Source organism: Limanda limanda, chromosome 5 (genome assembly GCF_963576545.1).
Source record: "Limanda limanda chromosome 5, fLimLim1.1, whole genome shotgun sequence".
Lineage (NCBI taxonomy): Eukaryota > Metazoa > Chordata > Actinopteri > Pleuronectiformes > Pleuronectidae > Limanda > Limanda limanda.
Window position 1 is genome coordinate 13,707,885 of NC_083640.1, and position 17,692 is coordinate 13,725,576.

The 17,692-nt window shown below is 42.1% G+C and overlaps 2 protein-coding genes across 2 annotated transcripts; both read right to left on the reverse strand.

Annotated features, from left to right (window-relative positions):
* Nucleotides 1-160: 160 nt before the first annotated feature.
* Nucleotides 161-9,086, reverse strand: vcp (valosin containing protein). Its single transcript, XM_061070811.1, has 17 exons — nt 8,943-9,086; nt 7,260-7,371; nt 6,115-6,287; nt 5,884-6,026; nt 5,632-5,762; nt 5,415-5,546; nt 5,149-5,251; nt 4,570-4,703; nt 4,194-4,329; nt 3,269-3,381; nt 2,811-2,975; nt 2,583-2,705; nt 2,271-2,483; nt 1,861-2,169; nt 1,431-1,586; nt 1,186-1,340; nt 161-715 (listed from the first exon to the last, which is right to left on the reverse strand). The coding sequence occupies exons 1-17, from the start codon at nt 8,957-8,959 to the stop codon at nt 610-612; spliced, it is 2,421 nt and encodes an 806-aa protein (XP_060926794.1). The 5' UTR covers nt 8,960-9,086; the 3' UTR covers nt 161-609.
* A 360-nt stretch (nt 9,087-9,446) lies between these two features.
* Nucleotides 9,447-15,204, reverse strand: fancg (FA complementation group G). Its single transcript, XM_061070812.1, has 14 exons — nt 15,056-15,204; nt 14,254-14,338; nt 14,025-14,150; nt 13,733-13,905; nt 13,457-13,613; nt 12,957-13,087; nt 12,692-12,838; nt 12,372-12,532; nt 12,189-12,255; nt 11,717-12,033; nt 11,598-11,638; nt 11,316-11,489; nt 10,619-10,733; nt 9,447-9,879 (listed from the first exon to the last, which is right to left on the reverse strand). Exons 1-14 carry the CDS (start codon nt 15,128-15,130, stop codon nt 9,786-9,788), a joined length of 1,863 nt encoding a protein of 620 aa, XP_060926795.1. The 5' UTR covers nt 15,131-15,204; the 3' UTR covers nt 9,447-9,785.
* Between the last annotated feature and the right edge of the window lie 2,488 nt (nt 15,205-17,692).

Genomic DNA, 17,692 nt, shown 5'->3' on the forward strand with positions numbered 1-17,692 from the left:
GCCTATCATACCACAAAGATCACAACACCCTGAGGAACCGTGGGTTTCCAACCTAACTACTTTACTTTCTTTTACATGGAATCTCTGTCCTGTCGATCGAACAAATCCAAGAAGAAATGTACGTCAACTGTCAATAAAGAAATTCAAAAGCAGACATTGATAACGCCCTCCATTTCGTGAGATTTTATTTTGAACAACATAACCTTGACAAATTTGTAATACATTAAATGCTACTGTTTATTTAAAAAAAGAGGAAGTCATTAGCAATATGTTTTTTCTTTTCTTTTATGGTCAAGCATAGAATCCCGTCACTAAAGCCATTCATGTTGGTTGTGATATACTGAGAATGAGGCCACTCAATAAACCCCCCCACACCCCCAGAGTCCCCTCCTCCTGCCCCACAGAACGAAAAAAGTGCAGTCACTCACTCACCTTCCATTTTCAACATCCCCTTACCCCCACCAACAACAAAACCAGGGCAAACCAAGCAGTTACATGCTTTATCTGAGGGAAATCATACAAAAAAGAAAATGGAACACATGAAAGAAGCACAAAGTCCTAAAAATGTGGAATCTGGTGAGAATTTGTACAGGTGTGATCCCGGTACATTTATCCATAAAGGTCATCGTCGTTGTCTTCATTGAACACTGGACCACTGCCAGTTCCTCCGGTGCCATGGGCTGGACCGGTGCCGCCTGCGGTACTGGAGGGAAATCTGAAAGACAAAGGAAAAGTCATTAATCTATTTGAAACATGGAGATAATCCTGTGATACAACAGCTCCCAATATTTCAGACCGATTTCCTTCCTGGATGTTTGGAGTTACCGGTTTTCTGTGGTCAACACTAAAACTGACATAATAGAGTTATTTAAAAACATTTTCATGCAGCAGCTTAAGGCTGGGCAACAAGAAAAAATCAATAAGAATCAACCTCAGATTTGTAAAAAAAAATGCTGTGTTTAAAACCACAACTTTCACCCACAAATAAAGAATGATCTTTAAATTTAAAATAATGTGATACGTTATAACATTGACTGATTTGAAAACATTTATCAATAAACCCAGCTTTGCATCAGATTTAAAAATATCTTAAAGATTTGTCAAGCATAAACCGTTCATATTTACATGGTCTCATTTTACTCAAGCTTAGACACAATTACTGAGTTAAAATTTAAGAAAAAGTACCTGAAGCTGCCAAAGCCACGGCTCTGCTGCAGTGTCTGAGCAAACATCTCATATTTGCGGATGTCATTGTCACTGACGGAGCGACGGGCAAATCGCATAGCCTCCTCAAAGTGGTCCTTCCTGATCTCTGGCACAGGATCGTCCTCTTCCACCTCCTGTGAATAGAACGTTTAAGGGATTATGAAAGAGACCAGAAGCGGCGCAGTAGAATGCAGATCATCATCAACAATGGAAAAAGTTCGAACCATAGCTGACGGGTTGGTCTGCCTCTCTCTCTCTCGGCGGATCTCATTCTCGATGCTCTCTCTAATGGCGAGCTTACACGCCCTCTGGCAGATCTCTGTAAGGTCAGCTCCAGAGAAGCCATTGGTCATCTTGGAAAGGTAGTCCAAATCCACATCCTGTCAAACAAAAAGAAATGTAAGGAACAAGTTAGGACTGATCGGTTTTCATTCTGTTCTTATTTATCAGAAAATAAACATTGTGACTTGGTCTACATGAGACAGTAATGAATTTCTCTTTTAACTGAATGTCTCAAAGAAGAGTTCAGAATCAACTTGATGTTAAAACCCAACTGGATGATAAATATGGGGAGTATTAGACAGCTGACTTTAAAGTAAACATTTCAACACAAATCATGGTACCAAAGAAACCGCATGGTGACTAATGCTTCACCTTGCTGATGGGACTCTTGCGGAGGTTGGCCTTCAGGATGCTCATCCTGCTCTTCTCGTCAGGCAGTGGGATGTAGATGAGCTGATCCAGACGGCCAGGTCTCAGGATGGCGGGGTCAATGATGTCTGGTCTGTTTGTGGCTCCAATGATGAAGACGTTCTTCTTGCTGGACATTCCATCCATCTCAGTCAGGATCTGGTTGATGACACGGTCGGCTGCTCCACCACCATCTCCCGCGTTGCCACCACGAGCCTTGGCTATGGAGTCCAGCTCATCAAAGAACAGAACGCATGGGGCTGCTTGACGAGCCTGGAGACATGACACAGACACGCAACATTGTCTTAAAAAAATGTATAGTCTAGTCAAATTGGCTATAAACAGAAAGATTGTGTAACAGCCTAAACTCTTACCTTGTCAAAGATTTCTCTGACATTGGCCTCAGACTCTCCAAACCACATGGTGAGCAGTTCAGGCCCTTTGATGGAGATGAAATTTGCCTGGCACTCATTTGCGATGGCTTTGGCCAGAAGAGTCTTACCACAACCAGGGGGACCATAGAACAGCACACCCTTGGATGGAGTCATGCCAAACTTGAGGAACTTGTCTGGGTGCTCCACTGGGTACTGAATTTCACAGAAAGGGGATAAAAAAAAAAACAGTAAGTGACACAATCTTAATTTAGACATTTTGTGATACATTTTAGACATGAACTCTCTTCATACCTGCACCAACTCCTGCAGCTCCCTCTTGACATCCTCCAGACCTCCAATATCCTCCCAGGTGATGTTGGGGACCTCAACAACGGTCTCCCTCAGGGCTGATGGGTTGCTCTGGCTCAGGGCCCACTGCAGAACAGGGTTTAGCGAGTCAGTGGTAACTCAGAATATCTTTATATACTGTGGCACCATCCTGCCATCACCCCATAGCAAATACCATATTACAAGTCTTACCTTGAAGTCATCCATGGTGACGGCAAGCGAGTTCATGACCTCAGCGTCAATGGTCTCATCCTCAAGGTCAATCAGGTCCATCTTCTTCCTGATGGCCTGAAGGGCAGCCTCAGAGCAGAGGGCAGCCAGATCTGCACCCACATGTCCATGAGTCTCATTGGCGACCTATATTAAAACAGAGAACCCAATATTTCTTAACAACATCCATAGTCAATGCCTATAACCCTGTAACCCTAACATATAAAACGTATTATACTGGTACATGTATTTATGTTGCTTAACTGCCGGTAACTTTCATATGTGTCATGTGCAAATAGAGTTTTAGATTACATAATAGTATTACATGTCATTTTAATTTGGAAGTGATAGACAGACAAGAACATGACCCCACCATTGATTCAAAGAAGCAGTGTGTGATGAGGAGTCATGTGACTACCAGAAAAGAAGTGTGTACAAACCTGTTCCAAGTCAACGTCATCAGCCAGCTTCATGTTCTTGGTGTGAATCTGAAGAATCTCTAATCTGCCAGTGGCGTCAGGGATGCCAATGTCCACCTCCCTATCGAAACGACCTGGACACAGAAGGGAGGGTTCAAACACAGACTTTGAAAGCACCATCTGCAGGAATGTGTTGCCTGCTGTCTAATAGTCCAGCAACAAGAGAAACATCTCAAACGGTGGTGACACGTTCCTAAAGTAGTAGCTAAACAGCTACACTTCAAAGTATCTACCAGCCATTGATACTCACAAAATACATTGCTGATCCTTTGTCAAAGCCATCAGAAACATCCAATCATAAGCATTTAAAACTGTTCAGCCTCAGTGTTATGACAAAGTGACCCACTGGTGAACTGCAGAGTCAACTAAATAAACAGCAGCCAGCAGATTTAAGCAGTGACATGACAACATGAGGTAGTGAAACAAGCAAGCAGACCAGTGACATTTCGTCTCATGTCACAAGACCAGTGAAGTAATGTTGGTTTAATATTACATTTCACTTCGTTAGAGACAAACACATTTTCCTGCTGAGGTAACACTTGCCAAAATAAAAATAAAAAAGACTGTTCTAAAGTGGGGATATCTAACAATTTAACACATCAACATTAGTTTAATCTCATAGGTTTGCTTATGGCTATGGGTACATTGGGCAGGTATGGAATGCAAGGACAAATAATATGTAAACATCTCAAAGTCTAAAAAAGACTAATCTTACTATTGTTTATTGAACAACCTGCAGGAATGATTCTAGAACAAAAATGAGACATGTGGCAAACATTTTCTTCTAAAATGTTTTGTAATGGTTGAAACTGTCACTGATCAGTGGATGCATCTCGTCCTGATCTCTGATACTATGTCACAGAGTAGATACTTCAAAACAACTTACCAAATCTCCTCAGAGCTGGGTCGATGCTGTTGGGTCTGTTGGTGGCAGCCATGACAATGACATGAGCTCTCTGTTTCAGGCCGTCCATAAGAGTCAGCAGCTGAGAGACAATGCGCCTCTCCACCTCTCCATGAGTCTAAGAATAACACAAAATACATTCACATTATAACTCTATCCAATCATAAGTGACTGACAGAATGTCAGCACTTTGTCTGGTGATGATGGCAATGAAACAAAGAGCCAAGTTTACTGTTCAAAGTTACCTACCCTGAAAATAAATTCAAGAGTAATACACTACCATTTTTATTTATTACACTAAAATAGACATTGTATAGTCATATTCAGCTATCCATTTAGTTTTCCTCTTCCCGCTCACCTTCTCTCTCTTGGGAGCAATTGCATCAAGCTCATCGATAAAGATGATGGCAGGGGCATTCTTCTCCGCTTCCTCGAAGGCCTTTCTCAGGTTACTCTCGCTCTCTCCTGCCAGCTTGCTCATGATCTCAGGACCTACAATGGAGATGAAAACATGTTTATTTCACAGGAAACCTCATGGAATACACTAGATTCAGCTGATATCACAAGATAAACCACTATATTTAAACTAGTAATAGGTAGACAGGTTTTCATAATGTATGCAATACACACATGGAAAACTACTCACGCAATTAAGTACAGCCATACAAACAATTTTCTAACTCGTCAATCTTACTCATGGCAACAAATATACATCTTCCATTTGACAATATAACTAAAAGTGAGCTGCAATCCACAGCGCTTCAAAAATTATGAAGCGATGGTGTAAAAAAAAAAAAAAAAAAAAAAGATTCCTCATAGACCATCCAAGCAACCACAAGCTAATGCTGTCAAGGACAAACAAAACTGTATCATTTAATCTCCCTGATTGGGCATAAATGTGAATAGAAGATAAATAAATATATAGGGAAATTCGCACCATTAATCAAGAAGAAGAAAGCTCCAGTTTCATTGGCCACAGCTCTGGCAATCAAGGTCTTTCCAGTTCCAGGGGGTCCGTACAGCAGGATTCCACGTGGGGGCTGAAGGGGGTCAACACAATTGTTTTATTTTATTAAAAACATTCTTTTAATCAGAGCTCAATGTAAACCTATTCACATTTTGTATGAGAAAAATCTTGACATTATTTCCATTTTTAATTTACAGTAGATCCTTATTACTCCAAGCAATAGAAAGGTGCCGTACCTTGACTCCAATGGCCTTGAACAGTGCAGGGTGTCTAAGAGGCAGCTCCACCATCTCTTTGATCTGAGCCAACTGCTTCCTCACTCCTCCAATGTCATCATAGCCCACCTCATTCAGAGATTCTTCCTCATCCTGCATAATTCAACACATGATGTATAAATTTCACGGAGGTTTATTTTTGGTTAATGTTGCCTGGTGCACTGTTCCTGCTACCCACCTCTCTCCTGATTGGTTCTCCCTCACAATGGATGACTGTATCAGGAGCAACAATGCAGTATGGGGAGGGATCGGTCTCCACCACCTTGAACTCCACAGCACGCATGCCACCTCTGACCAGGAAAATATCACCTTCACACGGTAAAAGACAACACTGTTTATTTTTCCACGAAGAGAGCCAAAACATAAAATACAGATTTAATCATCCAGTCAAATAAAGACCTTTGTCCTGACAACAGAAATTTGTATTCACCTTTGCGGATTGGCCTGTAAGCCTCCAAGAAGTATGGCTTCAGGTAAACCTCAAACAGGTTGCCAGTAATTCCTTCTACCGTGTCATCGATTGGGAGAACATGGATCCTTTTTCCGTACTTCACATCGGGACATGGCTGAATGCTGAGGCAAAAAAAAGGGGGGACTTAGCACCACTTCAGTTTTAAAGGACTTTGGAGAAAAGGTAAGACAAGTGTGTGTTTTTCCCCACCTAATGACATCACCCAGACGAACCCTCAGATTGTTGCGGACCACTCGGTTCATCCGAACCTTTTCATCAGAACAGGTGTCATCAGAGAGCACGATGCACACAGTCTCCCTCCTCTTCTTTCCCTTCATCAGCACCGTGTCTCCCCGGAAGAGCTGCAGCTCGTCCATCTTGGTCTTAAGACACATTATAGAAAACAATTACAATCTCACAGTTAAAGCATTTAAGATTTTAGAATGCAGGCCAAGAGGGTGGATATCCCTTGTATGTTTAAAGGTCTTAACAAATTAAGTTACCAACTACGAGTAGATGTCAGAAAGTGTTAAAGACCATCTGCGGGTGTTAGGGACATAACTTCAGTTGTGCACCGTAGCATCATTGAGTTGTTGTTTTGGCCTTGTAATCAACGATACAGGCCAAACTTGAAGGTACACTGAGGCTAAAAGGTAAATCTGACTGGCTAGTGGCTACTGGCTTGTATGGCAGTACTACGAAAGCCATGTGGCCCACTCAGTAGATCAGACATCATTATCTCTATGCAATTTTAAAACAAAGGCAAGATGGGGAATATCCCTTGTATGTTCTACAGCACTAACTAATGCCTACCACCAGTTGATGTTAGCAGATATAAGGGATACATCTGCAGTTTCGCACCTTATATAATATCATGAATTAAGCTCTCACTCGTCATGGCAATATTTTCATCGTAATTTTAGTTTAGTGTTCTTCCACACGCCAGATGCAGACTGGATATTTGCATGAGAGCAACACAAACAAACACAAAATAAAATGGGTTAAATCTAATCAAGTGGAGGACAAGGGAAAACCATGACAAAACAAGGAGCTAGTAGCTAATAAGAGGGGTCACTTCTGTCACATGGATGCAGTTTGAGTATGAAAACTGACCAGAAATCTTTACTGAAAATGTTGCTACATTGTTTCTCAGAACAGCATCATACACCATTAACTTCTTGTACCAGCTACACAAGAATCATGTTGAGTGCTCACTATAAACCCCGAATTAAGCCATGGAAATATGTTATTTTACCAGGTTACACATGATATGAAATAGATTTTGGTCATATCACACAGCCAAGGCGTCCAAACATTGCTGATCCTTTCAGCCATGGATAAAACATTCTGTTTACCTGAGAGAGAGAGACCACACTGTTGTCTTCATTGATGGATTCATCAACAATCAGTCTGTTGGGTCTGCTCTTCTGTTTCAGAATTGCAGTGGCTAGGTCATCATTTTTGGATCTACATAATGAGACAATGATAAAGACGTAAGACATTTCATACAACCAGCATTGCATCAGAGGGGGGAAAACTTAATTGATGGAAGACAGATAACGCTTCACTCCTTACATGTTCATAAGTAAATGGATGTTAGGTTTGAAAACCTCACTGAATACACACATAATGGGCCAAGTTTCATTTCTTGGGAAGAGCTTAGGGAAATATGAACACCCTGTTGTGGAACCCCAGGACAGCTGTCATGAGTTAAATAAATAAAAGCATTGCTGACATCACACAACAGGCTGAGACAACGGCTTCAAAAGAGGTCATGCACAGTTTGTACTCTATTGTGCGAACTACTACCATTGTTTGGCTGTACTGTATATTTGCTACATGCTAAAAGTATAGTTTGTGTTTTGCTCTGCTGTGTAAATGTATTTCTTCTGTATTGTAACTGTACTTTTATTATATTATTTAACTATTTATTATAAAGCCTTTTTAAGTAATTAGATAAATTATCGATATGGTAGAAAGCATTATTTAATTATGGTTTTACATTGTTATCAGCCGTGTATCTTGGTGTCCAAAAGTCAAAACGCGTCCTTTACATAATTTGCTAATTACAATAACTAAACGTTACATAAGAGGAATCATCAACGAGGTCTTCATTCAAAAAGCATACGAGATTGTAACCTCGAGTTTCAAGAAAACTCTTCGACCCGTTTGGTAGTTTCCCTTTCATGATGATAGCATGCTAACGGTAGCCTGTAAGCTAACAGACTTGCGAGCAAGCGAGCCCAGATGACACGGCAAAATAATTAGGAAAAAAACTTTGTTAGCTAGCTAGGCTGTCCCTTAGAATGGCAAACGCTCCATTTCTACCGTAATATTAATAATAATATTAATACACAGATGTACTGCCAGCGTGACCGTCGATTACACATTAATTTGATGCGTTTATTTGACGAGTGTTTAGCTAACAGCGAGATGGAGCACAGGTACATTCTCGACCGTTTAAAATGAATAGCCAGCCTCGTTAGCATGCTAGCTTCGGTGCACTGTAGCCGTAGACAGCTCGGTATGGAGTTAGCCATCTTAATGACGAACGTTTTCAGTTTCAAGTTTGTGTAGTGCTGAAAACGTGTATTTATTCCGTTCGATGTAACATCAGGCTCCAACATGAGCCATTAGCCGGCGGATAGGCCAACTTGTCGGTGTGACGGTGGCTGGCTTCGGCCTTGACAGCGTTGCTAGGCTAGCGTTAGCATTCTAACACGACAGCAATGACTGCGCTTTGTCAAGTCGCTGTCACTCAGCTGGCTAAATAAACACCGTTAACCGACCGTCGACAGCAGCTTAAACAAGTGCCAACAATCCATCGGGATTCAAACCAGGGGTCAGTGGGCCTGCAGTATTAACTGATTCATTAAATGGACGAAGTGCGGAGGCTGGAGTAGCTGACCCCATTAGCTCCCCGGCTAGCTAACACGGTAATGTATTAGCAACCCTTAACAGACCCACGTATGACGCCAGCCACTTAAAGGATATTAACTCAGAAAAACGTATCAAAACTGGTGTATATTTGTACTTACTCCCCTCCCGAGGCCATGGTCGTCCACCTGGAATACTATTAATAAATAAAGTCTAAGTGTTTGTGAGGCTTCACCGGTTCTCGATTCTCAACGTTCTCCGTGATTTCACACGAAAGAGAGCAGTCGTTTCCGTGCTTTTCCTTACTGTTATACCGTGGACTGCATGCATCCCGGGCTCTGATTGGCTGGAGGCTTTCAGACAGACAGCACGTCCTTTGATTGGTTGTTTACGTCAACAACCAATCATAGGACGTGCTGTCTATCGTCACCGGGAATATTGAGCTTCTACAGCCAATTACAAAGGAGCGGGGGTGTTCCAAGTTTCATCAACTTTTCTGTTATTGGTCCGTTACATAACTGGAGTCACCCAATTGACGTTTACCGCGTTGATACTGAAGAAACGTGAAAACATGGAATTAGTCAACTCTAATCTTGAGATGAACAAATTGACTGTGTGTGGACCTGTGTAAATTAACCAGAGTTTTATTGATGAGAGGAATGCACAAAAAGAGCAGAAACACAGTTTATTGTGTCTATACTTTAATCTGTATAATCTATTTACACATATTTATAACGTATATTATTTATAACAGTCATAAGTTATTTTTATATTTTTTGAATACAGTCTATTCTTCAACTAGATATCTTATCATATCATCATTCTTTTTTTTCTTGGTCTCCATCACACGTTCACCCTTAAAGTCTTCACAATACACGTCCTTCCACTGTCCTTGTAGATGCATGTTTGTTGTGGGAATTGGTTTCAGTTCACAGGCCAGAGAAAGTTGATCCTGTTCAGTAAGCGATAGGTGCGTTCCTCATGTGTCCCGCGCTCTGCATTGACTAGGTAGGCCCAAGCGTCTGTATTCTGCACCTCAGCTCTGTGGAGTCCAGCAAAGGGCCAGTCTGGGGTTCCCACAGGTACAATGGAAGACCCCTGTAGTGCAAAGGGCAAGCACAGATTAGAGGAGAGTAACATCAGAACATAGGGAAATAAAACTAGCTTGAATTTATTTCTTTATTTGTGGTGTCAAAATACATTTCAAATGAGTTCTTCTGTTTAGGAAATGCAAATGAACACATGGCCACTTTAAAGATTCTAGCTAGAGAAAATGATTGCAGTCCCTTTTTGGTGGACAGCCCAAGGTGAAAACCTGCAGTTGAAGTCACTATAAGTGTGCCTTATTATATATACTCTAGGTATTTTATCAATCTATGCAGTGGAATGTGGCAAACCACTACAGATTCTGTATTTCTCCGTGTGAGACCACATCCATCTGATCTAATCTCCCCTCATACTAACAACAATGAATGTATACAACATTTTTGGAATATTTAACACTTCATTGTTTTTTCTGTAATTTTAACAGAAATGTTTTTATGCAGTCTAGGTCAGTTACACAATTCTTCAGTGTGATTGGGGGAGCGTCTGTGTTCCACTCACTCGACAGATGCATGGTCACATGATTTCCTGACCACCTGTGTGGTCTGTACAATTAAAACCTACCACCACACTGTGAGGTATTAGGTCACAAATCCATTTAGTGATGCACAAAAGTAGCCGGGTCACCCGAGGTGCCTTTTTCTGAACAGGGCTTAAGCGTACACTTATCACACACCACACAACATAAACCACAAAATTAGCGAAGACATTGAATTTTGAATGACAGCCTTACTCCACTGATGATTGTGTGGCGAAGCTCCAGGTCTTTTCCCAGCAAGCTGCTGCCTCCTGTCTTCTGCCAAGCCTCCACAGCACCTCACCGCACCACAGGCCTGCTCCTACACACTCTGAGACAGCACATACAGCATAGCATGACGACGTGGTCTTACAATGGACCACCACACAAACCCAACACAGACCAACTACAGTCCTGGTGGGGCATTCATATCAATACCGACAGTTCTTAGCTTATACATGAGGGCATATGTAGGAGATAAGTCTAAAAACTTGAATGCAGAAGTAGAAGTGAAGATCATAGATACAGTGTTTTTTACACATTTGTAACTAGCAGCTCTTTATTAAAGAAAAGAGACAAATTGAAGAACATGAGCTTCGCTTTCTGTGCAACCACTGCTCAAATCAACAGACATTTATTTAATTTCTAATTTGATGTGAATACCTTACTCAATATTTTTCATAATCAATATACTCAACAAAACAGACTCACAATATGCTGAATTATTTTGAACAGGGAAAATTGTTTATCTTAACTTGAGATTACTAACAACAAAACTAATGGAACATATAGGACAAAATTGGGTTGTTTCATTTAGGTAGTGTATGACTGACCTTAACCCTTCTAAAATCCTTTGTCCAAAATAGCAAACAAAGCTCTGCATTAATATACAGCTGTGCTACATATACTGTACCTGGGAATGCCTGCAGGCTGAGCAGGAGGTCCCTCAGTGCCTCTCTCAGTCTGTCTGTCTGCGTGAAGCTGATACCTCTACCAGCAAGGGAAAGCCCCTTCAGCCTTTGGAGAATACACAGATCTGTCCCCTGCCTGTCAACCATGTCTGCACTGGGGATCTGTGGTTGGAAACCTGGATTTGACCATCAACAGAATTAAATGGATAAATCACAGTAGAGGGAGGTTCTGTAAAAGGGTACATTTCTCTCAAAATCTTTAATAAAGTCAGTAAAGTACAAACCTTTCTTCTTAAAGCGGACCTTCACCAGCAGGTTGATACACCTGCAATGCAGAATACAGTGTTACAGTGTGTGTTGGTTTACTAATATGATCCTTTTATGACTGAGAAAAGACAGAGACCTTGTGTAGTGAGTCACAGCTTGTTTCCAGTCCTTTAGGTGAGTGTGGCAGTGACCCTGCAAGAGGTAGGCAGCCCCAGACCAGAGCAACATCGCCATCTTATCTTCACCCTCCGCACTCACACCCCTGGTCTCAGCCTTACTCGTCTCCTCTGGATCCTCCATCACCAGCCTCTCTGGCAGCAGGTCCAGTGTCGTGTTGATGACTTCATTGCAAAGCGCCATGCAATCTGCAGATCGCCGGGCCATGAGCAAGGCAGCACCTCCCTCCAGGTAAAGCTCAGGCAACCTGGGGAGAGGGGGACCTTCAGCAGAGAGCTAAATAAGAGACATACCGCAAACAAATGTTAGTTCAAATCTCAATTCTTCCCCAAGGTTAATACATTACGGCTTCTAACAATTGAGCTTGCACATGAATCTATTCAGAAGTTAATGTTTCATTATCTTGAATCTGTCAGTGTTTTTTCTCTTACTCCATGTTGATCTTCCGAGTGAAGAGCAGCCAGCAGGTCCAGATAATACTCCACACCCTCTGACACTCTGCAGAAACAGCAACCACACCCATTAACAACCCCTGTGCAATCTACGAGTCTGTCCAGTTTTGAATAGTGGCCACAAAAAGTAAGAGACTTCCAGGTGCATGCTGGTCTTCTCACCTCTCATGGAGCACACACGTCAGTGCCAGATTGTGAAGGACGGAGAGGGCAGAGGGAACTGAGAGCAGGCTGCTCAGTGATTGGCTGCAGAGCAGCAAGGGCGGGGAGAGGAGTTGGGTACCGGCCAGAGCAGGCACTGTGGCAGAGGGCAACATCAGAGTCTGTGGGACAAGAGAGGTTGTTATGCTTCAATATACATGTGAATATGTGTCAGGCAATGCAATTTCTTATCTATATCTACAAGAGAAATGTTTCGAGAATCATTTTTTCTTACCCACTCGTATGTATCTATGTATATGTAATACGTGTGTGTCACTCACTGAGTGCAGCAGGCGCAGAGCTTGTATTTCAGCCTGTGTGTTGCCCAGCTGTCTGTAGATGAGCATGCTCTGGTACAGAGCGCACACACAACATGAGTCAGTTTCCAGCGCCTTCCTGTAACACTGCAGTGCCATCTGAGGGCAGCTCTGGAGATAAAACCAAACACACATTGCATGTAAATGTGTGACACGTTTTATTCCAACCCTTTTGGGCCCACGCATGATGCATGCTATTACTCTGATAGAAATAGTAGTTTGAACGTACCATGTGGGCGAGGCAGGAGCCTGAGAGGAAGTGTACGTATGCTACTAGAGTTCTGGGGGCCGACAGTGAAGAGGCTTTCTGCAGACCAGACAACGCTTCTGAACTCTGGCCCTCGCTCAGACTTTCAGCTCCTTAATGAAACATACAGAGCACCACAAAACATAAGATTAAATTCACAAGATGAAATTCCGTGTTAAGAAACCATTGAGTTATTGGCAAGTCCTCTAACTGGGGGCCTGCATCCACAATTTACTAATTTCTCACAATCATGAACACAGCAGTTTATTTGCTCCTACAATCCTTTGGTTGCATTTGGGCAAATAAAGAGTATAAATTATACCAAGATAAACACAGAAAACACAGAGCAGAAACCAAAACATGAAATCTATGTTTTTAACTCATTAACTCTATGTTTACTTGTATATTATTTGAGTGTGGTCAGAAAATGACTGTATCTGATTTTCAATATGCTTTAATCAAAAAATAATGATTCTCCAGACCTTGGGCAATAAAAGTGCAGATCTGCAATAATTCAACAAGCTGTCTTGGGTCTGTCACCAATCGTGGAACATCAGTGCTCTTGTCTTTTTCTCCCTCACTCCTCTTGTCATCCCCATCTCCAGTACATAGTGTCTGAACCAGGGAGGACAGCTCCTCCTGCATCACAGGAAAATAAGATAGTAGTTTAACACAGTAGACAATAGGTTGTGTCTGCGCATGATCATATCAACATCAAACAACTAAGGTGGAAACACAATATAAAAACAGGATCTTACCTTAAACTCCTGTATAGTTTTCATCTGACAGGTGGCCAACCATATTACCCACTGCAGACAGAGAAGGTGCAGCACAAAGGAATTCAAAGCTTTGTTTCTCACTGATTTGAGAACTGTTCTCCAAAACACAGGAAGGTCTGAAGTGACAGGGTCATCTCCTGTCATCTGTAGAGCTGCACCAAACAAGAAATCAGAGCTAAGGAATCCTTTATCATGACATGACACTGAGTGGCATTAGTTCCTGTGTCTTCCACTTCTATGATCTTGTCATCTTTTCACAGCACAGGCCTACCTCTCTGCAGAGCGTGTGTGAGGAGCTGCTCAGCGTCTCTGAACTGAGACTGAGCAGTAGAGAATAAACAGGTGTTGTACACCACTGACAGCTCCAGGCGAGTGTGGTCTGCAAGAGGAGGAACACCTGCAGGACAAAAGAAAGAAGGAGATAGTGGATGAATAAACGTAAAAGCTGAACTCCCCACTCTCACAAATCACTCATTTGTATTATCATGATCATGAAGCACCTTGGATTTTCCTTAAAAGTTTGTGGAACTCAGAGGAACACGTGGTCCGGTTCTGATCTCGGCTCAAACTTCCTCCTTCCTGCTGCTGAAATGATCAAAGTAAGATGCAACTTAAAACAGGAGTATGTAATGTGGAATCTCACCAAACACATTTACTCAAATACTATAGCTAAGTCAGGTTAAGAAGAAACAAGAGATACCTTGACTAGATGTAGTTATTAGTTATTTCTCAAAAATGTTTATGAAAATCAGCTCATTCTTCACCACCTACAACCAATAAATCCTTCGTACATGTTATCGCATCTGTATATATAATATAATACAATATGCTGTGCTATAATATAGGATGAACTATTCTAACCAATGACAACTTTACTTACTACTAAAACGTAATTACTTTCGATTTTTGACATACATGTTACTGTCCATACTTTTGTACTTTTAGTAAAATACTACTTTGAGTACAGGAGTGTGGTGTTGCTTATGTATGCTACGTTAAAACATATTAATACTTCCTCCACACTGTTCATTAAAAGACATTATTGGTCGTTTAACTAAAACTAAAGAATAAATAAAATACATTAATCTGTTTATGTACAATAAAATAAAAATGCTGTAGTAAGTTACTAGGGCAGTAAAGGAATGGATTTAACGTTACTTAGGTTCACATAATTATCATTTTTACTTTCCTGATCTTTTCTCCAGTGTTAGCAGATGAATAAATCACAGTATCACTACAGTACTCGCAGTATCACTACAGTATTCGCAGTATTACTGAACAGACATTAAACTTGTGTCTTACTCGTTCCCTCCACTTGTTTACCAGCTCGTTGTTTTCCTGGAGCCATGTTGTTAATACACAGTTTGGCTGATGCATGTTTACATCGCTGTTTATCAAAAAAGGAGGAAAATAATAGTTGTTGTTGTTTAGTTCGAACTTTCCCTCGTTGGTGTCAGGGCAGGAGGCGGAGCTAACACCGGAAGTAAAAGCTCACGGGTGGCTCAGCGAGGCTGTGCTGCCCCCTGTGTACACACGTGGAACTGACACGGGCGTTCTGTCGACTAACCACCAGGTGGCGCTGTGACAGAGGCCAGTTCAGTTGTGTTCTGGAAACTTCAGTTTGTCACAACCAGCAGACAGTGAACAGCTGTTTGCTTTTACTTTGACAATGCAACAGTAAACATACAGCTGCAGACACACAACCTTGACATATTCAGGGTCACTCTGTGTGTCCACTGCTCTAATAATCCTCCATGGTCCCAGTGGCACGCTGCCACACTCACACACGTTCAGGTATAAACACAAGCCAAAGCTTTAATAGTATTACAGCTGAGTCATCCCTGCCAGGACAGCCATTTTTCTGAGTGTCCCTCCCAAGGTGACTCCCTATTTTCTCACCCACTTCCTCCCCCCTCCCCTCGTCTCCGTCATCCCTCCATCAGTGCATCCTCCCCCCCCCCCCAACCGCCATCGTCTGCCTGTATCACTTCTATCCCCCCTGCTCCTCCTCCTCTGTCTCAAGTCACTGAAAGCTCTAAATATACCTCCATGAAAAGAGAAACAAGGGGAGCTCCTGACACCCACTGCTCCACAGCACACACTCAGGCACTCACAGGTGCATTGACTCACACAGAGCGTACAAACGTGGAGATATCTTGCATTGCAGTTCTACACATGAGACACGTTCCACCATTTTCTGACATTTTGCTCTGCATCGATCCTGCTATTTTCCATCCCCGTCTCACTCTGCCCCGGTCTCTCTGTTCCTGCAAGGACAAGGTCACCACACGGCAGCAGCCTCCCACCTCCCTTCTGCCTTTCACTCTCAGTGTCCTCAACACAGCAAGACTTCAGACGTCCAGTCAAATCATTTTATTAACCTTAACCTTTAATCGGAGTATTCACAGTGGCCGGACAGTGCTTCTCCTTTAGGGCAGAGGTTCTGTGACACACTGCCAGGGGGTCTGTGAAAAGTTCCAGGATCCATTAGAATTATGTTGCATGGATTGTCTGTGTTGACATGGTGAAATTTCGATAAGATCTTGTGTTGCTCTTTGAAATACCTAAGAAAACAAAAAGGCAATGTCAAATTATTCCCAAGGACGTGTCATTAATTGTAGGGGTCCTAGGCGGAGAAAAAATAGACAGCATATGTGTGGCAGGAGACCTTTCATCATTTTAAGGCCCTCTTCTATCCTATATCTAAATGTGGTTGATAAAACAGACATAGAATGGTCGGGATGCCACAGATACTTGTGGTTTCTGTCCTGACTTGGTTGCTGAATATATTGACTCACTATAATCACTGCAGTAACTGCTACTAAACCCTGATTGTGGCTTGTTTCTTTGTTTTGCGGATACAGACACTCTCCACTGAGAGTGGTCTTCTTTTTTTCCAATGTTGCTTCAAATAACAAGATATTGACGAACATGAGCCACCAAACATGAGAGGCTCACAACCTGACCGCTGAATTCTGCTTACTCTGCACATTTATTCTCATTTATAAACCATGAATCGAGTGAAGTGATGAGAGGGGGTTGTACACATGTTATTTCTGTCCTGCGTGCCCCCCCCCCATTCCCATGAGCATGTGAGATGTGGTGCAGAACCCATCGTGTGTCTCCATCATGCATTTAAAGTCTAAACACATTTGTGAAAAGGCTGTAATGGGTTCTCCCTCTGAAAGTAAGATTTAAAGACTTCAAACAGACATGATTGGTGGATGATGGGTTCCGTTGCAGCTGTTCTTCAACATCCTCTCAAAAGGAAAAACACAATCATCTCTGTGTGCTCCTTTAAGGATTGCAGGGTAAACTCACTCACCCTGAATTTGAGTAATCAATAGGTGCCTCTCAGAGCAGACGTCCCCTCAGACCAGCACACACAGCCCCAGTTTGTTTTTTGTGTGAATGCTGTATCATCGCAGCTAAGTGGATGCTCTATGTCAGCGCTGTCACATGTCGCGTTGGGCCTGCACCACCTGCACATCTGGAGATACCAACCACAATTTAGCAATAAATAAAAAGCAGAGGGTAAAAGATGAAATGCAGCTTTTTGTGGGTAGTGAGACAGGGGGCGAGAAAGAGAGAGAGAGAGTCTGTCAATGGCCCAGCAGTTGAGATAAGTCCCGGGGGGGGATGGCGTGGATCTGCAAACTCACACTGCAGCAGCAAAAAGAGCATCAGCAGAACCCATTGCACACCCACACAATCAGTTCACTTATAGCCACTGCATATACACAAAATACAAACACGTCTCCAAATGTTAAAACCTTACAAAAAAATATCTACAATTTATTAAGGCTGTTTTTATGAGGACCTATGTGATTTACAGTGCTGCAAATAGGCTAAACATGACTCATGTCTCATAATAATAAAAACATGTGATCGATTTGTTTTGGACACAAACCACTGACAGATCTGAAGTGAAGTGTGATG

Excerpts from the sequence above, each read along its gene's own strand:
- vcp (XM_061070811.1), bottom strand. Across the intron at positions 4,330-4,569 it reads TTGCTCCCAAGAGAGAGAAG|ACTCATGGAGAGGTGGAGAG; the intron begins GTGAGCGGGAAG and ends TGTTATTCTTAG. Across the intron at positions 2,706-2,810 it reads TCACCATGGATGACTTCAAG|TGGGCCCTGAGCCAGAGCAA; the intron begins GTAAGACTTGTA and ends CCTGTTCTGCAG.
- fancg (XM_061070812.1), bottom strand. The coding sequence starts at position 15,130 with ATGCATCAGCCAAACTGTGTATTAACAACATGGCTCCAGGAAAACAAC. Across the intron at positions 12,533-12,691 it reads CTCTGCGCCTGCTGCACTCA|ACTCTGATGTTGCCCTCTGC; the intron begins GTGAGTGACACA and ends CTTGTCCCACAG. Across the intron at positions 9,880-10,618 it reads GCCACACAATCATCAGTGGA|GGGTCTTCCATTGTACCTGT; the intron begins GTAAGGCTGTCA and ends TTTGCACTACAG.